Below are 22547 nucleotides of genomic sequence, written 5' to 3' on the forward strand. Positions count from 1 at the left end.
GAGGTCGACTGTCACTTTATTCGGGAGAAAGTCGCTTCTAAGGAAATCGTCAATCCTTTTGTTCGATCTGGGGATCAACTTGCTGATGTTCTTACAAAGTCATTGAGTCGAGATGCTCTTCATCGTGTTCGTGACAAGTTGAGCATGATCAAAATCTATGCTCCAACTAGAGGGGGAGTATAGAGAATGCTAGTGTATTGTGTATGTGGTTAGTGGCCCCTTTTAGCGTAAGTGCATGTGCACACTTCCCTCTTCTCCTACGATGTACTATATACTTTATTATAATAAAATATTATTTGTTAGGGCAAACAAGCCTAACACAACATCTCTCACAAACTCTCTTTCTTCTTCTCTCTCAATATTCTCCTCTCTTCTTCACATTATCATCATCAAATCATTCTCTACTCTTCCTACAGATAACGACTAGACGGATATGGGTGAATGTTGTGTTGAGGTGTTAAAGAGTGATGAAGGTGTAGACTCTACTTCATAGCGAGACGGGCAACATGGTATGACTGCATGTCATAGTCTTGTACTCTTGTAGACTTACACTTAATAAGCATGAACTATTTTCTAGGTCCTAGAAAACTTTTAATTAGAAGTAAAGCAAAGGGAAGAGCACAAGTGGGAGGAGGATGAAGATGAATTTGCCTCATGCACAGATTCTGAAGGAGGTGTGGATGATGCTAATATTGATATTAATATTAGTGATGATAAGGATAATGGAGCCAACACAAATGGCCAAAGCGAGGATCAAGAATAGATGTTAAGGACTAGGCTTGACATTTTTTGGACATTTCTTTTTCTTTTTGAATTGTAGAAATGAATGCATGTAAATGGGCAAAGAGTTTTTCTTTTTAAATTATACAGATGAATACATGTAAATCCGCAAAGAGTTTTTCCTTTTTGATTATACAAATGAATACATGTACAAAGGTAGAGGGTTGGTATTTTGAACTTAATTATGACACATTTATACTACAAATACACTATATACAGTTCATCGCATGATAATATCATGATTTGTTTTTTTTTTTTTTGCATATTCATGGGCAATGTTTTAAATATCGTTATCACGTAATGTATCGCGCCCTTGGGATGTGGATCCATATCAATTATTGCATGGGATATATCGATTGTATCGCGTAATGTATCGTTGTTGTTGGGAAACATGGGAACATTGGAAAATTGGTCGAATTTGTCAATGGAACTTCAGAAATTGCTGAAAAAGATATCAATACACACTTAGAAATCAAAACATTACAAAAAAAAAGTGCACATAATAGGGTTTACCTTTGTATTGGGTCCTAATATATGCGCTTTCCAACTGAACTGATGCAAGTATATTCAACGTCTATTCATATAATTTATAAACGTAAGAAGACATGTATGGAAACACAAGCAATGCATTCAAAATCAAAAGAAGAATCACTAGATCAAGTTAAATACATGTTTAATTTTGTGTTTGAATATAAAGATTACAACTAATTTTTGAGAAATTGAAAATTTTCGATTTTTCTCAAATTTCTACAACTTGACCCATCTCCCCTAAATCTTGAAATTGAAGTTCCAAATCCATGATTTTTCATAGTGAAGAATCATAGATTTGTAACCATTTGACACTGGTTTCACGTGATTTACAATGAAAACATGGATCGAAAATAAAAAATGCTCACTAGATTGAATATGTGGGATATATCGGCACTACCTGTGCGTTTCGTATCGCACAGGTGGAATACAAGATATATTGTGGGATATATTGGCTAATATCGTCGATAATTAAAACACTAATCCTAACTACACAAATACACTTATACAATTACAATAGAACAAAATAATGTTGAATGTTGGGTAACTTGACTCTTTGAGTTCACTTATTGTATGAGTCAGAGTCTTGAGTCTTGAGTCTTGAGTCTTGAGAATGCTAATAAAAGAAAATAGAACATACAAGTTAGAACTTAAGAGTAGAGATTAGAAAATAGAAATAGATGCTAAGGAAAGAAAGATTGAGAGATGAGATGAGAGTATGAGAGTTGAGAGTTAAAGAGTTGAGAGAATGAGATTAGAGAATGGATTAGAATAAAGAAGAAGAGAATAGAGAGAAGAATAGTTTAGAGAATTAGAGAATAGATTGGAGAAGAGAGAAAGAGACAGTGAATAAGAAAATAAAAGAGAATTAGATAATAGAGATAGACAGAGAGAGTAAATAAATTAGAGAACAGAGATAGAGAGAGAGAGAGAGAGTAAATAAGAGAATAAATAGAATTGCAAATTGTGATCATGTCTTCTTGTCTTCTTGAAGAACGAAGAATGAATATTGATTCTTGTCTTCTTTGCTTCTTAATCTTGTCTTCAAGTGAAATATGAAAGAGAAATTATGAAAGAGAGAATGAAAGTATGGGATTGGAGGGCTTTAGAATGCTTTAGAATGAGAGCAAGAGAGTGCATGAGAGTTTTCGAGAAGATATATTGCAAATGGACAAGGAGTGCCATTTTATAGGCCATATATATATGTGTGCGCGCGCGCGCGCTCTTCTAACTGTTGGAGTCAATGCGATCGCATATGCCATCATGCAAACGCAGTATGCGATATGCAATTGCATGCATCACATATGACATATGCTAATGGTTATGGGATTATGCGATCGCATGATCGCTTATGCAATCGCCTTTGACAACATTGTCCCCACCTCATCTTTAAACATGCGAATCCCCATAGTCTCAGTTTTCAAGATGTTAACCATCAATCCTAATCACTTCAAAACACTTGATAACCTTCTTCAAATTACCCACCATGTCAACTTCGTATCGCAAATAAGATGGTGTCATCCGCAAACTGAAGATTGGTGTTATCCGCCCTAAAACCCTAAATTAAGCCAACCTCTTGACCTTTTACTTAGTGCTTCTGCCGCCACCACAGAGCAATAGGGAGAGCAGGGCTTCCTACCGGATACCTCTTGAAACTCCCAAAAAAGCCTTTAGAAGACCTGTTGACTAGCACAGAAAACCTCACAACCAAAGGCATTCTTTGACCCATCCTCTCCATTTTTTCCCACAACGCAACCGCCCCAACATCCAGTCAAAAACACCCGGTCAACATGATCGTGGGCTTTTGCGATATCCAGCTTACAAGCAATGCCTTCCCCATACCAAGAGGCAACCCACTCATGGGCAATAACTGCACTGCCTAAAATCTACCTTCCTACGAATGCTCCTTGAACCTTAGAGATGACATTCGCAAAATCATCAAGAACCAAGACGCTAAGATTTTAGCTAAAATCTTGTATGGCCCACAATATGGCTAATTGGTCTAAAATCCATCAAGTTCTCTGCTCCTTCAACCTTTGGAATAATCACAATAAAGGAAGCACCTAACTTCACCGACAACCAGCCCCTAGCATGAAATTCCGCCAAGAAGCTAACCATGTAGCCCTTAACCAACTCCCCAAGAAAACTGGAAGAAGGCCATAGAAAAACCATCTAGCCACAGGGTTTTATACCTGCCTAACAAGTCCATTGCTATTTTAATTTCTTCCTCAGTAAATGGCCTTTCTGTAAGCTTAGCCTCCGCATCTAAAATATGGTTAAATGGCAAATTATCCAAACATGGTCTCTCCCACCTGTCACTTGTAAGGAGATTTTTCTAGTGAACAATTGACTCACACACCTATCCCTTTTCTTCTATCCTTGTGCCATCCATCACAACATTGCAGATACCATTGTTTTTAGCCCATGCCCTAGCCATGTTGTGGAAAAATCTTGTGTTTTCATCACCTTCCTTAAGCCATATAGCCCTCAAACGTTGTTTCCATTTGATATCCTCGTCCTTTGCAATTTGTGTATTCACGAGACAATTGCACCATCAATGCTTTCTCATCCTCAGAGAGCTCCTCCCCTTCTGCATTAATATCAATCTCTTGAATACCCTTGAGAATGTTATCTACTTCAGCCTCCCTACTCCCCAAGACCTCCCTTCTCCAACAGCTGATTTTGCCTTTTAATAGTTTGAGCTTCTGACCCTAGCCTAAATCCCACAAAGCCTTCCACTTCAAAAGACTCCCACCACTCTTGACTAAGAGAACACCACTTCAAGCCACATAAGCTCAAACCTGAAAGGTCTTGGCCCCCAATCTTTTTTCCTCAACTTCCAGAATAATTGGGCAATGGTCAGATGCAGATCTCGGAAGACCCCTCTGACAAACTGATGGGAATCTCTCCATCCAGTCTGTTGAGACCAGAAAACCTGTTGATTCTGGACATGACTGCTCGCTCCCGCCCATTCAACCAAGTATACTTAACATCGCCCAAAGCAGTGTCCACCATTTCATGCCTCTCCACCCAATCAGGAAACTCCCTCATATTGCAAGTAATACGGCCACCAGTCGATTTCTCATAGGTTAATCTTATCATGTTAAAATCACCCCCCATGCACCATGGGATCCTCTGCCTATTGCGGGCTGAATTCAGCTCTTCCCATAACAAATGCCTGTGCTGGTTGATTTGGAACATACACCGCAAAAAGCAGCCACCTAAATCCCGACAATGCATCCCTTAAAACGAGCAAGACAAAGAACATAACACTCCATACCTCCTTGATCACAAATTTGGTATCCCATACCACGAAGATGCACCCAGTCAAGCCAACTGCATTTAACACCACCCAGCTTTGTTCCTTACACAGTTACACCCCATAAGGAATCCAATGTCTACTGGTCAACAGACTGAAGCTTGATTTCCTATGACACTATTAACTAAGCCTTTGACCTGCGGCAAAGATCTCTCGCCTGGCATCTTTTCTGCTTACAGCCCAAAACCCTAACATTCGAATTCATTATATGCAATGGGGCACTGACCTTCCCCTTCTACCCCTCCTCTCACCACCTAATGAAAGGCTTGCATCGTAGTTGACAGAAGATTCAAGGCTTGCCAATTCCCTCTGCCCCTTTGTCGTTTTCTGAACCTTCCCTTGTTGTTGATTCTGGACCTTCTGGGCTTTGCGCTCCACAAATTGAAATAGCACGATGAAATCCTTCTCAAAGTCCTCAAAAGTGACATCACCATCATTCCCACAGACTGACTGCGTCTCTGATCCACTCTCTAGCCATCAAAATGTGGCCCCCATCCCTCCCTTTTGATAGCCCTCCAGTATCCTCCAGCTTATCATCCCTAACTGCCGTCTCCCCATCATTTGATGACACTTGCAGCAGCAAAATATCAAGAGCCTCAATCAGCAGTTCCTCACTACACCGCTCTCCTTGTGTGTCAAGGGCTACCAGCCTCTTTCCCACCTCCTGATTCACCACAACCAGAGCACAATCATTCCCCCCTCCATTCGGCGATCTGCTAACATTGCCCATCTCCAACGGGACCTCCACAAAAACGCTTGCACAAGAAGATTACAACCCGAGCACAAGCCTCACTTGACGGAGGGAGAGGCGATCCTTCCGCGATGCGTTCTCCTCGAAACACCCTTCTCTTCTCCTCCTCGACCACAGCAGCAACATACTATGCTAGCAATATGACATTCTATGGTAAGATTTTTTTTTTTTATTTTTTTAAAATTAAAAATAATAATAATAAAAATTTAAAAAAAAAGCATTTAAACAATTGAAAATACTTTAAAAACCATAAAATAAATTAAGCTAGTTGATCATGACTTGGATTGTAAAGACAAATGAAACTTCATGCTCGTTTTTTTTCCAAATGGATAAGAAAATGAAATTCACCTCCAGCTGGTTGCGGAATAATGCTAACGTCTTCCATGATTCCCATCGTCAACACAGTCTCTACATCTCTTCTTCCTTGTAGCAAACTGTAGACCTACATTGAGAAAATTAGAATGCAAAGACTTAAAGACAAACAAAAGTTTATTAAAGAAAGCACGCAAGGTTGCGATAGAAGCAAAGAATTGTCGATGATGAGTGACCTTACTTTATTAAAGAATATGAACAAATGTTACAATAGAAGCAAGGAATTGCTGGCAATCATTGACCTCCTCATCATTCCTCAAAAAAGCAACCAAAAGTTCAACAAGCAAAATCAGAGCCAGTTGCATTAGCTCCACAAATTATTGGAAGTAATGCAACATGACATAAAAGATCTCTAATAAGCTACAAGCTAACATCTCCCTTCTCATTTTTTGTGTATAAGGCAAAGTAAGAACCTATTCACCTCCAGTGCCAAAAAATGAAAAAGAAAAGAAAAAGAAAAAATGTCTGGGACAACCGTAGCATGATCAAATTCAATATTTATGGAAAATTATGAAAAAGATATTTAGTTGACCACCACTAAAATCAAGGAAAATTTGAATTGCAAAATCCACAGTAAGATCTCTAATAAGCTACAAGCTAACATCTCCCTACTCGTTTTTTGTGTGTAAGGCAAAGTAAGAACCTATTCACCTCCAGTGCCAAAAAAAAAAATGTCTAGCACAAGCGTAACATGATCAAATTCAATATTTATGGATGGAATTTGAAAATTATGAAAAAGATATTTAGTTCACAACCACTAAAATCAAGGAAAAAAATGAATTGCAAAATCCACAGTAACTTCTTAAGTGAGCCTGACATTCCCCAAAGTTGACTCAGCTTGAACTGTAGTTGCTTGAGTGAAGGGAAGGCAACAGGTTCAGGCGCAGAAGTGAAGAACCATATTTCGAAATGTTAGTAAAAATGCTAGGAAGCATGAGCTAATGAGTAGGAGCCTAGGTCTGAAGTATGATAAGAAGTGGAAGGTCCATGCAACTAAGGTTTCGACATAGCAGACCTCCATATCAAATCTACAGACATGCAAAATAAGAACGCCAACGCTTCACAATTAGAGCCACTATTTGAGGAAAATAAAATATCTGCTCCCAACTCAATCGAATCATAGCCAAGTCTTCACCAAATCACATGAATGTGGTTGCAAGTCCAACCCAATCTGGACCTTTAAATCCCCAAGGAACCTGTCAGGACAACTTATTCCTGTCTTAGACTCCCATATTCTTTAAAAAATGACTACACTGTATGGTCCCCTAAATTGGCAAAGTGACCATGCCTTAACTTTCAGCAATAGATGAAAAGGTGAAATTTTTTAAATTTCTTGAAAGCAGTAGCACAGTTGTATACATGAATCGCATTCTTCCTTATAATAAATCAGATAAAAACAAAAGCAAATCTACACCTGGCAGCAATGCCATAGTTGGTCCAAGACTGGATAAAGGAGGATTGATGTCAGGTAAGCAGCTGTTGATTGAAGTTTTGTAACATGATCGTAAGAATTCTTGTTTCAAATCTTAGGAATGATTCACAAAACGAGGTCTGTAAAGTTGGCCACAAAATAACTGGGACATGGCAACAACAATAATGATAACAATAATGATGATTATGAGATAAAAACAAAAGCAAATTCATAGAAAGAGACAGTGAAGTCCTGAAAGACATGGTGATATCCTTAACAAAAGCACAAAAAGGTGGGGTCACACAACACACCTGTCCCTTCTTGGTCGTGAGTTGTCGAAGTATAGTTTCTGGCCTTGTCTTCCCGGTAGTTGGCTCTCCACTGAAGGCACCAGTAAATATATGTTATGTACCAAGTTAGAAAAGTTCACATTATTTTTTCTGACCCCAAAGGCAATTTTAAAGCAGGGATCTTACGTCCTCCTATCAAGAAAGCGTATGGTGATATTATTGACCTCAGCTTCTGAAACTAGTAGCCTAAGGATTCCACCTGAAAGGATCTCAACATCTGAAACCTGCAAGAGCAATAAACAACGTTTAACTATGAAAAAGCAATTCTTCAGTCCACACAAAAGCATAGCGACCAATGTTGTCAAAATTGTTATTGTATCACAAATTGTAATAGGGGTTGAATCGTATCAAATCGCAAATTGCAATGTAAATAGTAAGATTTTTTCAGATTTCTTAAGAAAAGCATCAAAAACATCTGGAAAAAAAAAAATTAGTAAAGCAAAAAAGATAAATAAATAAATTTAAAAAATAAAAATAAAAATAAAAAAAACTCATCAATCATCCATTTCCCATTAACATGTACCAAAAAAGTAATACATATCACGATATTATCAATTGAGAACTTGTATATGGTATACATATCACGATAGTAAAGGATTCTTGTCTTTTTCCTTTGTTTTCTTTTGTTGTCTTTCAAAAGTTTACCTTAAAAATCATACAAGAGTCCTTTAATAATTTTGGGCCTGTTTGATTTTCAAATTACAACGGTAAATGGTTGTAAATGGATAATTATTATTTACTCTTGTAATTGTGTGGTGACATCACTTACATTTGAGTGCAATGATGATTTTGCTACATTGTTTGTTTCACCCACAAATCACTATAAAAATGGCAGTTTTATAATGTGAAAATGTAATGATTACAATTTACTTTACCTACTTCCTTTACAAGTGAATTTGACTCTCGATTTATGAGCCATAATTCTTGTTTAAGCAAACACTTGGAAATGATAATGATGGCTCATTTACCATGCATTTCATAGGAAATTGGAAAACTAAACAGGCCCTCTATTCTTTTTGCACCTTTCTTGAGAGTGGAATCATGTTAGAAAAAATGGTATTCAAAAAAATAAAAATAAAAAACTGATTTTTAAGTAATTTTTCGGCCCAATTACGCAGTCTAAGATTATCGCACGATTATTTAAGATTTGTGATTTGGTTGTACAGGTCAAATCGTGCACCCACACAAAATGAGGATGAATTTAATATCGTGAATCATACGATTCTAATAACACAAATTGAGACAATTTATTTTCATCACCAAGGTCACAAAGTTTGGTATTGGAATTTAACATATCCTTTCCAATGGTTTAGCTGACACCCTTGCTAAAGGAGTGTCTTCCAATGCTCTTTGTATTTAGCATTTAACTCTTTGTTAATAAATACATTGCTTACAAAATCATGAGGATGATGAACCAACAATATAAAGCATACAGACATGCTATTGTTTAGCTAAGGACTAACCAAACCAAATAAGCCCCGCTCCATGTACCAGCCATTGATGGAATTTAAAACTTCATCCAAACGTCGGATATTGACAACTTTTCCTGCACAACTTGACACCAAAAATTTGACTTGATGAAAGCCTCCTATGAATTTCGATGCATGGCAAGCTAAAGCAGGAAAACCAAACCAGAAAACAATTTTTACAACTATGACCAAGGAATAAAAGTTGGTTTTGGCGTATCACACCATCCATTGCCTATACAGGGTCATAACACCCCGTTTTGAGCCAGTATTAAGCCAATACACCGGTATCGTCTATGGTAAATACCAGTACGTATCAGATGATACACCAGTTTCAATGATACTTTAGACCTCGACTATGACTGGAAAAAAAAAAAAAGGTAAGAACTCTTTGAAGTAACCTACCATATCCATCACGGAATGAATCCTCCAAAAATTTTGATGGCAAGACACTTGCGCCCTCACATATCAATCCTTGGAAGTCCTGATTTGGCTCTACCTTGTACCACATCAAACCAATCCAAAAATTTATGCCAAGCAAACCAGTAAGGAACATGTTTGTGGTGAATAATGCATTCTACCTCAAATTTAGCTGTCAAAGAGAACAGTTTTCCAGCAAAAACATAATAAAATTGATTAGAGAGCCAATCCTTCAACAATGATAATAGAGAATGAAAAATGAAGAAGCCCGAAAATATTAGATACAGAAACAACATTGGTGTTCTTTCATATCCAATCAAAGAGAGTCACACAACCAGCAAAAATAATAGATAGTTCATAAGACCTCCCAAATAAGTGCTATTTATGATGTTTCGATTGCAGTATAGCACAGCTAATTAATGTCGGATGGCTATTGTGCCTTTGGTTGATACAAACGAAAAGCACTACTGTGCCTTTGGTTGATTCAAAAGAAAAGCATTATTGTGCCTTTGATGATCTTGGAACGGGAAAACATATAAAAGGTGATATATAGCACTTCGTGCTAGCTTCACTGCCTCCAAAACTAATAATGACTTACTCCAAACTGGTTTTCCAATAATCCTACATGAAAGCTACATTCAATTAGAGATATAAACTTCATCATACAACCAGGTATCTGAATATGCTTAGTGTATCATGTCAGAGACAACACCGGTGATGATACTCGTCGGATGCTGGTTCGATATGTTTTGACTGAATCCCATTGCATTATGTACCTTTTTAAATCATATTAAACTTTTCTTACTTTTTACTGTAAAGACTGTGTAAACATTAATAGCTTCCTTAAATAAAATGCTATAAAGATTATAAAATATTGCAGTGTTTAATAAAACTAGAACCTTATAGAATGAATATGTTTTTTACTGAATCCCATTGCATTTTTATTTTTTTATTGTTTTGAGAGAGAGAGAAAGATAACTGAAATTTATTAAAAGCGAGAAAAGAATACAACCCGACTCTACATCTCAAACAGAGAGTAAAGATCGACAAAGCTGAGACGTCACTTCTTATGGCAAGGTTTGAAGGGTAGGAGAAGACTTACATCTCATGGGCTGGGCAGAAGCTTGTAGAACATATATTTGAGGGTGCATGTTTAAGGGACTCGGAGCAAATGAACTTGGCTCGCTTAGTGAAGTGGTTGTGGCGTTTTGGAAGAGAGAAGAGTTACTTTTGGCAAGGAGTATGTTACCCAGGTAACACGTTAGTGGGTGTTACTGTGACCACGGGGCTTGCCTTGATTAATGTGTTATATATCCATGTTATCCATCAGTTTTTCAAGATCATTTTAAGATGTGGTCCCAATAATTAAGTAGATCCCAATCTCAGGTGGACCACACCATAGGAAATAGTGGTGATTGAATGCCCAATCATGAAAAACTAGCTAGGGCACACCGTAATGTTTATTTTCCATCCAACTTGTTGATAATGTCAAACATACCTGGATGAAGGGATAATACAAAGATCAGATTTATCCAAAAATTTTATGGTCCACAATAAATTTTTAATGGTCAATCACCACATTTTTCATTGGTGTGGTCCACATGAGATTTGGATCTGCTTAATCTTTGGGATCAAGCCCTAAAATAAAATGTAAAAATGGATGGACATCGTGGATATACAACAAATTCATCAAGGTGGGTCCCCAAACGGTTAAGAGTAACATCCACTAACATGTTACACGGGTAACACCTAATCGACTCGCCGCGCCTGTTGCACACGGATTGGGTGCTACCCCCGCCAGGATGTAGCCAGATACGAACGGTCCTGTCAAGGACTCTCTGTAGCCCACGGTGACGTACATATTTTATCTCCTCCGTTCATCCATTCTAGCAGATCATTGAGGGCAAAATCCCAAAAAGGAGATAGATCGAACGCTCAATTGGACCACACCATAGGAAGCAGTGGAGAATGGATGCTTACCATTGAAAACTTCATGGGGGCCACAAAAGTTTTGGATCGAACTGATATTTATGCTTTCTCTTCATTCAGATCTATGTGACTTTATGAACAGGTTGGATAGCAAATAAACATCAAGGTGGGCCCTAGGAAGTTTTCAAAAGTAAGCATTCAATCCCCACAGCTTCTTGTGGTGTGGTCCACTCAAACCTTCAATCTGCCTCTTTTTGTGATCATTCCCTAAAATAATTTGTCAAAATGGATGGGCAGAGTGGATTTCTCAAAAACATGACGTTTGGCCTCACCTAGATTCCCACTGCCAGAACTTCTTGTGAGACCCTTTGGTAGGCAAACCGCATCCGCGCTAACCGACGCAAGTCCTGGGTATAGCTTATAGATATTTGCAAGTCCTGGGTATAGCTTAATAACAGGGTGTCATGAGGTCTTGACGTGGGAAAGTGTCATGAGCCCTGCCATGATATGTGTTATATCCACACCATCCATCCATTTTTTCCATATCACTTCAGGTCACAAGCCCAAAAATAAGGCAGAATCGAAGTTCAAGTGAACCACACCACATAAAATGGTTGGGATTGAATGCTTAACATTGAAAACTTCTTGGGTCCACAAAATTTTTGGATCAAGCTGATATTTTTGTTTTCCCTTCATCCAAGTCTGTGTGACCATATGAACAAATTTGATGGCAAATAAACATCATGGTGGGACCTTAAGAAGGTCTCAACAGTGGGCGTCATCATCCCCACAGCTTTCTATGGTGCGGTCCGCTTGAGATTTGGGTGTCTCATTTTTTGGCTCATGCCCTAAAATGATTTGGAAAAATGGATGAACAGTGTGGATATAATGCATATATCATATGTTGGGGCCAAAGAACTTTGTTGCTTCAACTCGTCTAGCCACATTCTGCCTTGAGCATTAATCCAAAAGACCAAAGCTTTTTAAAAAAACCAGTTTTTTCAGCAAAAATCAGATTTAAGGAATTAATTTTTTGGATTTACCAAACGATCAGAATCATGAAAATTCATTGAAAATAGCCTATTTTAGTTATATGAGTGCTAAAAATAAGTTTTAGATCAATAGGCCCTAAGTCAATAAAGACCAATGTAGAGATCCTCCTCTCACTTTATTTACTAAACCAAGCCAAAAAAAAATTAATCATTAACTCACTATCTTCTCATCTGTGAATGATAAGTACAAGCTCCTTAAAGTTGATGCAATGCATCTAAAGCTCTAACCCCAGCAATTCAAAAGAAATGCATCGAGCAATCAACTGATTTGTATCCATCTTTCAAAATCAAATACATACAGATTTTGTTTATAGTTATAACTACACAGCAGATGCAAAACTCGGAAATAGTTGATGCATATGAGCACCAACCCAACAGCAAATTGTATTCAATTGACATTGTACTTAGTTTAACAACATAAGACGATAATCAAATTTCTATATCTTAGGATGTATTCAACGCAATACTGAAGTGAACTGAGATTATCAGTTCAATCATAAATGTAGGACTATCAAGGGATAGAGTTTGGTTCGGGTCCTATAATACTTGTACCTGCGTTAACCGCATTCAGGTCCGACCAGTTCTAGGTCTTGTTCTTGAAGAACCGGACCCAGATTCGATTGGGTTCAGGCAGTGTTCGAGTTATCAGTATCGCTACAAGTTTCGATGGCTGGAGATAAAGAAACAATATCGTTATCGTCGATAATATCGCCATTAACCGAAAATGTGGCAAAACATTGGGGAAACATGGAAAAAGTGGTCGAATTTTTCAGGAAAACTTCAGGAGATGCCAAAATACACATTATGTGCATGTTTAGGAATAAAAAATTACAAAAAGAATGCATGCATAATAGGTTTCCATTTAATGGGGGCTCAAACGCATATGTTGTCGATCGAAATGTAGGGAAACATGGAGAAAATAATGAAATTTTTCAATGAAACTTTAGGAGATGCTCAAATGCATATATTTGCATGTTTAGGAATAAAAAATTGCAAAAACGATGCATGCATAATAAGTTTCAAACCATCCATCCATCCACACATTCATCCATCTATACATACAACCGTCCCATCCATGCAAACATCCCATCTAACCATCCATCCATCCCATTCATACATCCATCCAGCCATCACATCCATCCCATTCATCAATCCAACCATCCATCCATCCATTTACGCTTACATACAGACACACATGTATGATCCATCCATCCATCAATGCAACAAACACAAATACAATCATGCATCTAGAAATTTAAAAAATAAATAAAATAAAATAAAATAAAAATCAAATGTACAGATTTTTTTTAAGTTTCTTTTGAACCGTAAGGTCTATTTTCATACATTTATGTACTTTTTTCATTAAGCGTTCTTTATTCTCTAAGTTTATTTTATGTAAAATGGTGGTGATCCATTGATATTAAATGGTGTGTAACTCATAATTTAAATAAACATAAAGTAAATAAAAAAGTTGAAACAAATGCTTTTTCATGTGAAATGGTGGTGACTATCTATTATTAAATTGTGTAAAACTCATACTTTAAATAAACTTAAAATGTAAGTTGGAGGCAAATGTTTTTCTTGTAAAATGGTGGTGATCCACTGCTATTAAATGGTTTGAAACAAACAATTTTAAAAAACACAAAAGTAAGGTTAAAAGTTGTAGCTTTCGATAGAGTTTCCAAAGAGGGTTTTGGAAGACACTTCTTTCGAAACCCAAACTCGCAATGGAAGCCCTCCTTGACCCCCAATCCCTCTTCCTTCTTCTTCTTCTTCTTTTTTAAATTATTTTTCAAATTTTCACCTATTAACGTAGTTGGATTGTGCATTTCGGTGGCTTTGGGCAATATTCCGACAATATTTATCGAAAACATAGTGGTTATAGCTCGAATGGCAGTGGTTGGTGGAGATAATTTCGGCGATAAAGTAGTGATATTGATTTCAGCAAAATTTCCAACGACTTCTCGCTGATAGCTGGAAGGGATATGAATTTCTAGGGTTTCATTGTCACTGGTTCGTCGACAACGATATTATCAATTTCTTGGGGAAACTTCAAACATTGGGTTCGAGTAACCATCGGGTACCCATGGGTCTTTGGATCTAGGTTCAAAGTTGTGTTTGGCACAAATAAGAGCATTTACATGGTTGAACGCACTCAATGGATGGATTGGAATGCCCACACATGTGACACATTGACACATGCATGGTGTGTAAGCAGGCTCTTTTACATGCACGTGGCTTGGGAAACCTTATTTTATTACTTGAATCATTAATATATATTAACTGCCAATTAGACTTCTAGAGGGGCCCTTATAAGATTCTGGCGAAAATTCTCACCTATAGGCTTCGGCCAGCTCTTTCCAAAGTGGTCTCTGAAGCTAAGGGGCCTTTGTGGCTAACTAACGAATCCTTAATTGTGCCCTTATAGCTCGTGAATATATCGATTCCCACCATCAGGAAAGGAAGTGTGGTCTTGCAAGCTTGATATTGAGAAAGCTTTCAATCATGTTGATTGGGACTATCTAGATTATATGTTGGGTCATCTCAACTTCAGCTAGAGATGTCACAGTTGGATCAAGGCTTGCATCTCCTCGACTAAATTGGTTGTCCTTGTTAACGGTTCGCTCAAAGGCTTCTTCTCTTCCTCCAAGGGCCTAACACGAGGATATCCACTTTCTCCCCATCTCTTTGTCATTGCCACTAAAGGTCTAAGCAAAATGTTGGGGAAAGGGGAGTTGGTCTTATTTATGGCTTTAAAGTGGCTCATACTAGTCCTTTTGCTTCTCATATTCAGTTTGTGGATGACACGCTTCTCGTTCATGATGCCTCCAAGGTTGTTATTGAAAATTCTAGTCACTCTCTCCTTTTAATCTCTACTCTCTCCTTTTATTCTCTTACTACACTCTCATTTTATTCTCTTACGCTCTACTTTTTTTCTCTCCCCTTGCTTCCCCCTGCTTCTACGAATGAATCCATGGCCAATAGGAGACGTACTTCAGCCAAGAACAATAGATCATCCCCTTTTGTAGTTGCTCGTGCAGCCTCTTCTGTAGCGACCCGTTTGCCGGAAGATAGCTTGTTCCAGTTCTGTACAAAGGATGAAGAGAAGTTCGGTATGCCGTTCTTGCATTGCAGAATAATTCTGGCATCTCCTCCATCCCCTCAACCATTGTAGCTGCTGTAAGAGCTTTCCTACGGCTAGAAGAGCAACAGTCTGTTGCTAGCAAGGAAAATGATGATTTCATCTTCGATGTAGAGCTTTTCAACAACAAAGACTGTCTTGGTAAGATTTAGATGCTATGCAGCGTAATCGTGCAACAAAAGGCTGAGTTTTCTCCTCTCGATATCCTGGTTGAGTTGATGCGTGAAGCAAAAGCAAAGCTCAATTCTAGAATTGCATCTCTCACTTCAGAGGAGGACAATGCAATGATTTCAGACGAAGTTGTAGTTCCTCAGCAGCAAATCGAGGTCCACCTGCTACATCCCAACTTCTCATTGAAATTAATGGCAGTCGCTCGCCTTCCCTAGCTACTCCACAAGCTCCAGCCATGGCGCCTAAGATGAACTCTTCCAAGCAGACCCGTCTATCTTTAACAGGGATTCCTGACTTGAATGGAGACGTGGAGCTTGATGTAGATCAAGTTGCAAACCTTACACATCAAGTGACCTTGGACGTTGAGGGGAACGTCAATCCTTCTTCTCCTTCCGTCAATGGTAATAGATGAAGATCCTCACTTGGAATGTTAGAGGCCTTAATAGGCCCGCTATGCAAAAAGAAATTAGAGATATGATTCATAACCTCAACCTGTCTATGATTTGCATAGTGGAGACTCGCATTAGGAACTGTAACATCTACATTGCTTGCAATTCTTTCTTGCCCCATAATTGGGAGTATAATACGAATATTGATTTGTGCTCCAATTGTAGAATCCTTATTGCTTGGAAAAATCGATTCAGTCATCGGCTATTCACAAAACTTATTCAACGTCAGCTAACACCTCTTTGGAAATTCATAGCTCTCTATCTTTCACAAGTATCTATGCTGCAAATTTACCAACCCAAAGAGAGCTCTTACAGAATGAGATCTCCCATATTGCTTTGAACATGAACAATCATTGGATCGTTGCAGGAGATTTTAACTGCATCAAATTTTTGCGTGAGAAGAGGGGAGGTGTTGATCCTAACCTAAGGCATATCGAGGGCTTCAACAATTGCATTGCTACCACTGGCCTAGATGACCTTACACTTTCGGGTAATATCTTTTCTTGATCTAATAGCAGTACAGCTCCTCAAAGAACAGAGTGCAAGTTGGATAGGGTTCTTGCCAACCCGACCTTCATCTCGTCCTTTGGCTCCTATAAAGCCTCTTATTGGGCTTTGGGCCTCTCTGATCATGCTTTTATGCTTTTAGATTTTGATTCCCCTTCTTCTACATGCAAGTCTCCATTCCGTTTTTTCAACCATTGGTGTAAGATAGGCAGGTTTTTTCATGGTAGCCAAAACTTGGGAGCAGCACGTTGTGGGAACTCCCATGTTTGTTGTTGCTACCAAGCCCTAAAAATCTTAAGCTAGCCCTAGAAAGCTAGAAAGCTAACAAATCACAATTAAATGACCAGCTTGCCAAAGCTAAGGAGGACCTTCTTGCTATTCAAACTCTCATTCAATTTGATCCTTCTCCCACCAATGTTGAAACATAGCATATAGCCAAAGATGCACTTGATCACCTCCAATATATGGAGATCTCTATGCTAAGGCAAAAGGCTAGAGAAATTAGGCTTAACCTCAATGATTCTAATTCTAAATTTTTCTATGCTTCTATCAAATCCAAACAAGCCTCAGCCAAAATTTGGAAAATTAAAGGTAAGGATGCCACCTTTACGGAAAACCAAGATGAGATTAAGGAAATAATCATTGACCATTTTAAAGATATTCTTAGCCATAATCAAATGGATTAGTTTCCTGTTGACTTACGCCTCTCATATAATATCCATAAGCTTTCCTATGAAGAGGGTAATCAACTTATTAAACATGTCACCATCCAAGAAATTGAAGCAGCCATCAAATCTGCCAACCCCAATAAGGCCCCTGGCCCTGATGGTTTTAATGCTCACTTTTATAAGACCTATTGGCCTATTATTGGGAAGGACATCTCTGCTGCAATTATCAGTTTCTTTAACTCTGGAAAAATGCTAAAGTAGCACAACAACACTCTTGTAGCCTTGATCCCTAACGTGACAATACTGAAACTCCTAATGATTTTAGGCCAATTTCTTTGAGCAATGAGATCTACAAAATCATGTCCCATATCAGGGTCAACAGAATGAAAGTTGTTGTGCCTTCCATTATTAGCCAAACTCAATCTGCCTTCATTCCAGGCCGTAATACCTCTAATAATATTCTGCTTAGCCAGGACCTTATTCGAGGTATCCACCTTGATGGAGGTCTGCCTAGAATGTGTGATAAGATTAACCTCAAGATAGCTTTTGACTCTGTCAGATAGGACTTCATTATTAAAGCCATGTGTATCCTTAACTTTCCTGACATTTGGATTAACAGGATCCATGCCGTTATATCTACCCCCTCTTTCTCGATTATCATTAACAGGGAAGCTTGTGGTTTTTTCAAGAGTAATAGAGGAATTAAGCAAGGACACCCGCTCTCTCCATTCCTCTTTTCATTCCTCTTAATGATTGTCATGAAGATGTTCTCAGCTTCACTAGGAAAATGATATGATAACAGGTTAGTTGATACCCCCTTCAAAGCTAGGTGTTTATTCATCTCTCACCTCCTCTTTGCCAATGACTTAATGATTTTTCCTAGTGCGGATCCTCATTCTGCTTATAATTTGAGAAACTTCATACATAATTTTGCTTCAAATTTTGAGGCTCCGAGGTAATCTTCAGAAGAGTGTGTTAATTATCTCTAGTTGTTGTACCTGCAAGCATGAAAGTAAAAGTATCCTTAGTATGGACAAAGGCCAACTCCCTATAAGATATTTGGGAGTTCCTTTGTTCTCCACCAGACTCCATATTTCGAACTGTCAACCACTGCTTGATAGCCTTAATAGAAAGCTTGGTGTCTAGAGGGCGTCCCTCCTCTCCTTTGCGAGTACGCTGGAGCTAATCAATTCCACTCTTTCTACCCTTCATATCTTTTGGTCTCATGCTTTTTAGTACCCAAATCTTGCTATAACATTATTGCTACATGTATCAAGGATTTTCATTGGGGCTTTTCGGAGCAGATCTACAGACCCAAAAATGAGGGCGATCTCGGCATAACCTCTTTAAGAGTCTCTGCCAAAGCCTACCTCATCAAACAAATTTGAAAATCATCCGCAAAGAGGACAAACCTTTGGGTCAAATGGGTCCATGAGAAATACATTGGTTATAAAACTATATGGAATATTCAAATGCCATCCAGTTCTTCCTAGGCCTGGCACAGCATTCTCAGTGTTCATGGTACCGCAAAGCCCCACACCAGATTTCTGGTGGGGAACGGGCAATTTATGAACTTCTAGTTTGACCGTTGGTTGGGGGATTCTAGCCTATTTGATCACTTAGGCATCTCTGTCATTCAAGACCCGGGGCTAGGAACTAAGCTCCCGATTAGTCTCCTAATCCAAGATACCGAATGGCAGTTTTCCTGCCCTAATTCTCTTGTCTTGGCGAATCTCGTCCAAGAGATAATTACACCAAATTGTTCTAGTGCAAGATGAAATCATTTGGACCCTGGCCCCAAATGGTGCCTTTAACTTTGCCTCTGCTTCGAAAGCCTGCAGATCTGCTAACCCAAACCCACCTTGGAGTGATCTAATTTGGTTCGGTGGTTTTATTCCTAGACACTCTATTGTGGCTCGAAATCTGATGGCCTTTCTTAAGAAGCTCAAAACGAAGGACTTGCTTTCTTCACTCAGTATTATTGATGATACTACTTGTGTGTTTTGTCAACATGATATTGAATCCATTAATCATTTATTTTTCTCCTATAGGTTCACTGGTTGGATATGGAGAAATCTACATTCTAAACTCTTTATCTCCTTCATTTCTTCAATTTGTTGCTTATTTTGTGAAAAATGCAAGCGATCCTATTTCCCCTTGTCTTTGCAAGCTCTCTTTCTCAGCCCTTATGTGGCACATTTGGAGAGAGAAATAACCGTATATTTAACAGCAAATATTCCCCAAAGGAGACCATATTTAGGAATATCCTCTGGGATTTGAGAGATTCATTTTTTTTTTCCTTTTGGGTCCCTCTATTGTAGCCAAGGCCCTCGACGCTATTTTTGCTGCCTGGGACTTTCTTACGGCCTACTCCATATCGCGGCCTCACACTCGTCAAGTAACTTGGCGTCTCAGACCTACTCCTAGTTGGACCCTAGCCTGTGCTGAGATTTCGGCCTTTAGGGTGGGTCTCCTCTGCTGCACTACTAATGGAACTTCTGTTTGAGGAATAATCTCCAAATATACCATTCAATGAACGGTGGACAAGTACTTGCAAACCTTATCCCTTGGTATATCTAATTTTCGTGGTGATCAAACTACAGGGACTAGCAACTTCGTGCACAATCGACAAATTCTTATGGCCATTAAAGACTCGTTGTCCTCCACTTGTGAGATGCGCCTGTTTGTTCAACGGTTACACTCCATTATTTCTTCCAGTAGTCATCTCGAGGTTATTTCCGATCGCCTACAGACAGTTCTCTCCGAATTGGTCGTCATTCATATGCACTCCTCTTCCAGCTTCATCACTGAAATTGAGATAGTTGATATGATGTGATGCTCGGCCCGACTGTGGGCCCTTCTCTTTTCTCCATTCTCTTCTCTCTTTTCTTCCTTCTTTTTTTGGTTTCTTTTCTCTTCTCAAGAAAATTTTCCGTTGTTTTGAGACTATTTCTGGTCTTAAGATCAGCCTCTTAGGAGTAAGATGTTGGGAATTAACCTCTCCTCCATTGGCCACTACCATTTAGTGGAGGTGTTGGGCTACAAGGTCAGATCGTTTTCGTCTTCAAAATCTTGGGCTCCCCCTCTGCATTGGCAAGCCAGCCAAGCATCTCTGGGATGTGGCAAATAAGAGAGTTGAGCAAAAGTTGTCTCCTTGCAAAAGTCGTTATTTGTCCCTTGTGGGATGTCTAACCATCATCAAGGCAGCTCTTTCAAATCTCACATCCCATCTTCTTTCTCTGTATCGTTACCCGGAGTCCACATAACGCAAACTTGAAAAGCTTCGAACAGTCAGATTTGAAAAGCTTCAGAGGGACTTTCTCTGGAATGGGAATTCTAATGGACACAAATTTCGCCTTCTCAATTGGTCTGAAGTTTGTGAGCCCTATTTGGAAGGAGGTGTTGGTATCGAGGACTTGGCGAATTTTAACTTTTCCCTCCTAAGCAAATGGATTTGGCGTTTTGGTTCAAAGGCCAGCAAGTGGTGGAGGGAAATCATTGCCTGCAAAGATGGTACCAAAGTGAGAGGGTGGTTCTCTAAACCTTCCTCCCTCTACAAATCCTCTAAGGTTTGGCAGGTCGTCGCCACCCTTAAGCCCCTAATGCTGGAAGGTTTTTCCTTTGCCCTCGGAGATGGGCTGCGCATTTGGTTCTAGTTGGACCGTTGGATTTCTGACAGGCCTCTCCTTTCCCCAGCTTGGCCAGGGTCGCCTCAAATCTGTCTGTTTCAGTTGCAAGTTATTTCACTGATGAAGGTCTAGGGTGTGGTCCCTCCTTGCAGGAAATCTACTAGTAAATCATTTACAATTTAAAGCCAAACAGACAGGCTGTAAATCACAGCCTGTGAATGATTTAACTTACACCATTTACAGGCATCCAAACGACCCTAATGAAAGCAAATCCAATTTGGTGATTTCAGTTGTTCACACAAACAGCTCACCAAGTTCAGGAAAAAAAAAAAAAAGGCAAAATGAAGAACATGTGAAAACAGATCATTAAACGTGAATTATCATATTGTCATCATTTTCAATCTGAACTAATGCCAGTGTACCTGAAAAACCAACCGGATGCCATCCCGGGTGTCAAAAGCGACGGGCATGCACGAAGAGAAATACCCGCTATCAATGATCCGATGCACATCCTCCTGGACCTCGCGCACTGTGAGGGCCGAGTTTGGGCGACACGCCTTCAGTGCCGCAGCTGCCTCTGCCTCGAGATCCTTCCTCTCGAGCTCCTCCCCGTCCTTGTTTCGGATCAATACCTCGCTAATCAAAACCCTCTCCTCATCATCCCGCCCGCCTCGGGCGGGAAAATACCCCTTCTGGGGAGATTCTCTCGCTTCCGAAAGGCTTGGATTCGGATCTTCTGGTCGAACCAGAGCCAAAGAAGACGAGCAGAGGAGGGAGGACTTGAAGAAATGACGGTCCGCGAAGGAGCGTATCAAATGGTGGATGAATTGCTTGGGTTTTGGGAGATAGGAAGCTAGGGTTTGGCGAGCAAAAGGAACGTTTGGGAAGATTGGAATGGGAGAAAGGTCTGGAAAGAGAGGGAGTTTGATAGAAGATGATTTGAAGCTGATGCCTTCGTTCTTCGCCATTGTCGAGGGTTTCAGGTCTTGCACTGACAGAGACATTTCTAGGGGTTTTGAGAGTATAAACCCTAGTTTTCCGCCATTTCAAAACCAATGGGGCGTAAAAGGAAAATGACTGTCCAACCTCATGGCGCAGCATTAACGCATGGCGCATCTTAGATTCCATCCTGGGGCTGTAAAAAAACGTGTACACACACCCTTTCCCTGGAATTTCTCGGGAGATTTTTTAACGTTGAAGTTTTTTTCAAGATATTATAGAAAAATCTCACCACAATTAAAACTTACAAATATCTATTATAAATTAATAAACAATCTCGATGTTTTTAATATATATTAATCAATTACTTAAGAATTATCTTGAAGTTTTGAAATTTTTGTAATATTGTCGTGATTATATTGTGTCATTTATTTTTCACGAAAAAAAGTGTCTTAACATTAATGTATTGTTGCTACACTGTGGAGGTTTATCCAAATATACTTCTTGATGTAAAATAAATATAAAATGTCACTCATGTTCAATTATCTAAACAGTTGACGTAATGAAGTATGATAATGAAAGCATCTGTCTAAAAAAAACAGAACTCTAATATAAAAAATAAAAACTAAAAAGCTCAAATCAATGATATGGAAAGAGCCCATAT

The 22547-nt window shown here is 38.9% G+C and overlaps 1 protein-coding gene across 3 annotated transcripts in view; it reads right to left on the reverse strand.

The window, feature by feature from the left end:
* LOC131229710 (outer envelope protein 80, chloroplastic) overlaps positions 1-22055 on the reverse strand; it is a 71518-nt gene extending 49463 nt beyond the window's left edge. Inside the window, exons 1-6 of one of the 3 annotated variants that reach the window (XM_058225704.1) lie at positions 21367-22052; positions 9383-9476; positions 8975-9057; positions 7638-7735; positions 7473-7542; positions 5727-5820 (exon numbers count right to left, since the gene is read on the reverse strand). In XM_058225704.1, coding sequence (XP_058081687.1) covers positions 5727-5820; positions 7473-7542; positions 7638-7735; positions 8975-9057; positions 9383-9476; positions 21367-21948 — 1021 coding nt within the window. In that variant the 5' untranslated portion in view covers positions 21949-22052. Of the gene's footprint in view, positions 1-5726; positions 5821-7472; positions 7543-7637; positions 7736-8974; positions 9058-9382; positions 9477-21366 lie in introns of all 3 variants that reach the window. The other 2 variants (XM_058225703.1, XM_058225705.1) reach the window with 2 other exon arrangements.
* Positions 22056-22547: the final 492 nt, after the last annotated feature.

The sequence above is a fragment of the Magnolia sinica genome, chromosome 16 (assembly GCF_029962835.1).
Source record: "Magnolia sinica isolate HGM2019 chromosome 16, MsV1, whole genome shotgun sequence".
NCBI lineage: Eukaryota > Viridiplantae > Streptophyta > Magnoliopsida > Magnoliales > Magnoliaceae > Magnolia > Magnolia sinica.